The sequence below is a fragment of the Peromyscus leucopus genome, chromosome 1 (assembly GCF_004664715.2).
Source record: "Peromyscus leucopus breed LL Stock chromosome 1, UCI_PerLeu_2.1, whole genome shotgun sequence".
Lineage (NCBI taxonomy): Eukaryota > Metazoa > Chordata > Mammalia > Rodentia > Cricetidae > Peromyscus > Peromyscus leucopus.
The window spans coordinates 133,691,925-133,697,445 of record NC_051063.1 but is presented as its reverse complement, the minus strand read 5'-3'; the positions used below and the strand labels follow the sequence as shown (position 1 = coordinate 133,697,445).

General features: G+C 56.4%; 1 protein-coding gene across 1 annotated transcript; it reads right to left on the bottom strand.

Moving 5' to 3' along the window:
• Positions 1-230: 230 nt before the first annotated feature.
• Magel2 (MAGE family member L2) lies at positions 231-5,010 on the bottom strand. The gene is made up of 2 exons (XM_028858683.2): positions 1,598-5,010; positions 231-964 (listed from the first exon to the last, which is right to left on the bottom strand). The coding sequence occupies exons 1-2, from the start codon at positions 4,725-4,727 to the stop codon at positions 957-959; spliced, it is 3,138 nt and encodes a 1,045-aa protein (XP_028714516.1). The 5' UTR covers positions 4,728-5,010; the 3' UTR covers positions 231-956.
• Positions 5,011-5,521: the final 511 nt, after the last annotated feature.

Below are 5,521 nucleotides of genomic sequence, written 5' to 3'. Positions count from 1 at the left end.
AAGTTTTACTTTCTCTTTAAGGATATCTCTGGCTTCCCCACCCACCACTATCACGGCATTACTATACGATGAACGTAGTACTCTTCGGGGAAGCTGTCAGCACCCATGGATTTTACTATGACTGATAATAATCTTGGCATTTGTGTGTGTGAATGGAGTGTGGTAAAGTCGGGCTCCCACCACCCAGGTTCAAAATTAGAATAAAGACAAACACTTCATGTTATGCTAAAAGTAAATTTATATAGATATAGATTTCTCCAGACTGTATTTTACTGATGAGTCATGTTAACAACCAAAGAACATTCTAGTATGATTTCACTTAAACAGAACAAGACGGATGGACTGTCACTTCATTTCACAAAGGTAGCACGACTCTGATACCACAACATAACAACTAGAACACAAAACAGGGAACCACAGATCTCATTTAAAAATACAGAGGCCAAAATACAAAACAGTAGAGCAGCCAGTTTAAATCAACACCTCACAAAAGTGTACAAAGCTTTGGCAAATATAAAAACAGGCTGAAAATTCAAACTTACACACACAGATCAATACCAAAAACACCAGAAAGCACAATGTTCCCCCCTCCCCCCATTGTCAGTTGCCTTTGGCCTGGTACCCCACAGGGATAAGTTCATCAGTTCATCTTGGTAACACCTATTAATGAGGATGGGGACTGCTGGTGGGGTTATGGGTGTCATCATCACTGTCACTGGGCTCCTCGTTCGAGTCCTTGTATTCCAACGCCGACAGTGACTCAAGGTACTGGGATGTCTCGTACGTGTCCTTGTATTCCAACGCCGTCAGTGACTCAAGGTACTGGGATGTCCATGTCTGGGCCTGGTTCGCGGCCGAAAATCTCAAGATGTGCACCTGGTTGGTCTCGAGGAATGCGCGCGGCCCTCAGAGAAGCTCGTATTCTGCTGACTCCGTGAACGGGACTTGCCTGTGCTCTAGGTACCTGTGTTTCACAAACACACGGGTGGTGAGCTTCTTCATACAACTGAAGAGACCACTTGTCTCATAGACATCCAGTTCTAACTGGAACAGAAAATTAAAGAGCGGATTCTCTCTGATACAGCAACCTTTCATAAAGATACGGCTCAGGACTACCATCAGGAGGTTGAACTTTGGCCTGTCTAAATAGAATGGTGGCAGACTGCACTGAGGATACCCTGTTTTCCTGACAATAATGTAGGAGTGGGCTTTGGTGTCCACTTCCCTCAGCTGACACCCAAAGGTGCACTCTAGCTTAGCATTGGCCCCACTGATGATGTCTAAGCTCTCATCTTTATATTCTCAGATGACTACATTTACCATTTCTGAGAGCTGGACGGGCATCTTGGCTTGGTCCGTGGCCAAGAGAAACTGCACCAAAGCATCTGCCCTCTCATCTAAGGGAGACAATGGCTGACTCTCCCCATTAGGGACCCCTGAACAGCCCTGGACCCCCAAGAGACACTTGGGACCTCAGAGACTGCCCATGGCTGAGACCCTCCTGATTCACCAGAGAACCTCTGATCTTGTGAAGTGCTGGGGCCATCAAACCCCCCGGGAATCCTAGAGGTATTGGGGCATCCCAACCCATTCATACCCTGGGGAGTGTAGAAGGAGTCTCGGTCCCCCAGAAGCTGCATTGCCCTTTGGATCTCCCAGTCATTCTGCCTGGTACTCTCACAGGGTCGGGGCCCCCGCCAGTCGCGTGAGGTCATCCTATGGCCACAATCCTCCTCTTTGGGCTCCAGATGCTTCTTCTTCCTGGTGGCTTTGCCAGAGCGCCGTGGTGGCTCTGCAGACTTGGAGGCCTCTGGAATAGTGGCACTTGCCTGGGGGGCAGCTGCTGTCACCATCAGGATGGCAGGCACTGCCTTACATGCTGAGGAGGCATTCACCTCAGGAAATGGAACCCAGGGAACTGCAGGCAGGGCCTCTACACAGGCATAAGGATCCTGCAGAGCAAATGGCAGTGACTTTGGGCTCTCTGAGGTGGCTGATGGACCTCTAAAGGCATTAGAAGAGGCAGCCTGAAAATGAGAGGTAGGTGGAAAGACCCTTGCAGTGGCAGCTAAGTTCTCTGATGTGGCAGGCAAGTTTCTCCAAGCAGTTGGCAGGTAAGCCCTGGACGCTGATGTTGCCCTTGGAGCACAGAATGTGGCACCAATTATCATGCGATCTTTTGGAGGGCCCTTTCTGTCCCTTGCAGAGGACCTACGATCTCTAGGAGGGCCCCTAGGCTCTAGAGAAGAGGGGCCAGGTTCTCCTGACGGAGTCATGTGTGACCTAGCGGGGCCCCTGGGAAAATTGGTTGGTGCTCTGGAGGCTCCGGGCTGTGCCTGCGCGGTTGGGGGTGGGCCTTGCCAAGAAGGCTGCGGTTGTACTGAGGGCAGTTCTGCCTGCAGGCCTGTGGCTTGGGCCTGGTGGGTAGGCCTCCGAGTATGCCGGCTTCTGTGGGAGGCTGGAACTCCCCGAAAGGGCTGCTGCTGCTGCTGCTGCTGCTCCACATGGGTGAGCGGCGTGGCCTGCTCCTGGGCCTCCTGGGCAGGCGCAGGCTGCCAGAAGTGAGTGGGTGCCTTGGGTGCCTGCCAGCCCATTGCCCGGGCCTGCTGTACCTCCTGGAACTCCGACGACCCTGGGACCTCCTGTGGCTCCGGGACCTCCTGTGGCACTGGGACCTCCTGTGGCACCGGGACCTCCTGTGGCACCTGGACCTCCTCAGGCACCGGGACCTCCTCTGGCACCGGGACCTCCTCTGGCACCGGGACCTCCTCAGGCACCGGGACCTCCTCAGGCACCGGGACCTCCTCAGGCACCGGGACCTCCTCAGGCACCGGGACCTCCTCTGGCACCTGGAGCTCCTCTGGCACCTGGAGCTCCTCTGGCACCTGGAGCTCCTCTGGCACCTGGAGCTCCTGTGGCGCCGGGGGCTGGCCTTTGGGGGCCTGCCAGATGATGGTTGGGCAATGCATACCTCGGGGACCAGACTGAGGGACAGCCTGGGGCACAGGAATTGTGATAGACAGTGATGCTGGGAACAATGTCTGGGGCACTTGTAGGCCTGCCTGTGGCACCAAATGTATCTGAGTAACTTGTGGTGCTGTAGCCACATGAGGTCCCCCTGGCATCCTGGGGATCAGCAGACGAGTATGTGGAGCCTGGCGCAGTGGAGGTGGGGGTGGCAGGACTTGCCACAGATGAGTCTGGCTTGCTATGCCATGTGTAGCTTGTCTGATAGGTAGAGGGGCCTGGCGTATCAATGGTGGGATTTGCCGCATCAGTGATGGGGCCTGACGAATCACAGTTGGCATCTGGCGGAGTATTGCAGGCGCTCCAGGTCGAATGGGTGCGGGACCAGGACGAATAGGTGGGAACCCCTGGCGCATAGGAGGGGCCTGCCAGGCTATTGCGGGGGCCTGCAAAGAGACCTGCGTGCCCTGCCAGTTCAAGGGCGTCCCCTGCCAACCCTGGGGGGTCACCTGCCAGTTGGGTGTGGTGGCTTGCCAGCTAGGGCCTGTACCCAGTTGCACCTGTGGGGTTGATGGGGCAGGGGGAACCTGTTGAGGAGCCCTTATGACTTGAGACTGGATTTGCAGGATCAAAGGCTGACCCTGTGGGGCCCACGAAGTCAGAGGCTGCCCTGGGGGCAACACTGGCTGTGCCATCGGTGCTCCTGACACTGGAGGCTGAATGACTGGAACTCTGGAACCTGGAGAATGGATCATCACGACACCAGGACCTGGAGGCTTGGCCATCGTAGTTATCGAAGGTGAAGGCTGGGTCATCAAGGCAGCTGGTGGAGCAGGCTGGACCATCGGAGCTCCTGGAGCAGGAGGCTGGACCATCAGGACTCCCGGTGTCAGCTGCTGGGCCATCAGGACTCCTGGAGTTGGTTGCTGGGCTATCGGTGTCCCCGGAATTGGAGCGTGCGGCATTGAAGTTCCAGGTGGGGGGGGATGGACCATCGGGGTTCCAGGAGACAGAGGATGAACCATCGGGTTCCCAGGTGGAAGAGGATGGGCCATAGGGGTCCCAGGAGGAGGAGGAGGGTGGGCCATAGGGGTCCCAGGAGGAGGAGGTGGTGGAGGAGGAGGAGGAGGGGGAGGAGGAGGAGGAGGAGGGTGGGCCATTGGGGTCCCAGGAAGAGGGTGCGCCATCGGGGTCCCAGGAGGAGGAGGAGGGTGTGTCATTTGGCTTCCTGGGGGAGGAGGATGAGCCAAAGGGGCCCCCGGGACAGAAGGATGAAGCATCAGGACTCCTGGAGTTGATGGCTGGGCCATTGGGGCTCCCGGAGGGGGCGGATGGACCATCAAGACTCCAGGAGTTGGAGGCTTGGCCATCGCCCCCCCCAGAGGGGGAGCCTGGACCATTGGGGCCCCTAGAGCAGGAGGCTGGGCCAGCTGAGCCACTGGGGCAGGCAACTGGCCCTCTGGAGCCTCCCAGGCAGCCTGAGGAGCCTGCCATGAAGCCAGGGGAGTCTGCAAGTCCACTGGAGGTGGATCCCAAGGGACTGGAGGAGCCCGGGAGGAAGCAGGCGGAGCCCGCATCAGTACTGTAGGGCGGCTATGGACTGGTGGCACAGGGGACTCCGGAGGGCTGGAATCACCCGGGTTCGTACTTAGCTGCGACATGTCCCTTGCTTGACTGCTAGCTGCCCGTCTCCGATTGCTGCGTTTTTTCTTCCAGTGTTGAGAATGCCGACGTGGCGGTCCAGGAGGATCCCCATCCATCGCGAGCTCTGTGGGAAGCCAGCTCCGCTGCCTGGCTCACCCTGCCGCTCTGAAAGACAGCTGCGGATTCTCTCCGCAGCTCTCAGCGAGCGCTGCCTGGCTGGCACCAGAGCGCTCAGCGAGTGCTGCCTGGATCTCTCGGCAGCTCTCAGCGAGCACTGCTGCCTGGCTGGCAACAAGGCTCTCAGAGAGTGCTGTCTGACTTCCTCCGCAGCTCTCAGCCAAGTGCCTCCACAGCGCAGCTCGCAGCTCGCAGCTCGCAGTGAGTGCCGACTGGCTCTGCAGCTCTCCGCAGTAAGAAGGAGGAGGGAGGGGGCTCAATCCCGCCCCTTCCCCGCCCCCGACCACCACAAGTGGATTGTGCAGAGGGGCGTTTACCAAACCATTGACTGACACAGGATTCAGTCTCCTGCTCTAATAGTTTCCCAATTCAACTAGTTCAGCCTCTTTAAGCACTAGTTTACATAGGCAATTGACAGGGACAGATTTATACTTCAGAAAAATCACTGTGCTGCATTATGAAGTGGGGACAGACCACTAGCAACATGGAACATGTCCAAAGGTGGGGGCAGTGGTGTGGTCTGAGCTCAGAAATGAAGCATATTGACGTAAGCGGGACTGGGGAGCTATACCAGACAGCTATTCAAGTTAACGAAGGTTTAGAAAAATGGGGAGTATATTCATGTATCTGTCTTGGAAAAGTATGAATTTCCAGGGGTAGTTTATTCTCTCAGGGATATGGAAGGAAGGAGGCACAGGGTAAGAGAGATTAATAAGTATTTGCCAGGCATGGG

What these genes read in the sequence shown, in the direction of transcription:
- Magel2 (XM_028858683.2), bottom strand. Translation starts at nt 4,727, where the DNA reads ATGGATGGGGATCCTCCTGGACCGCCACGTCGGCATTCTCAACACTGG.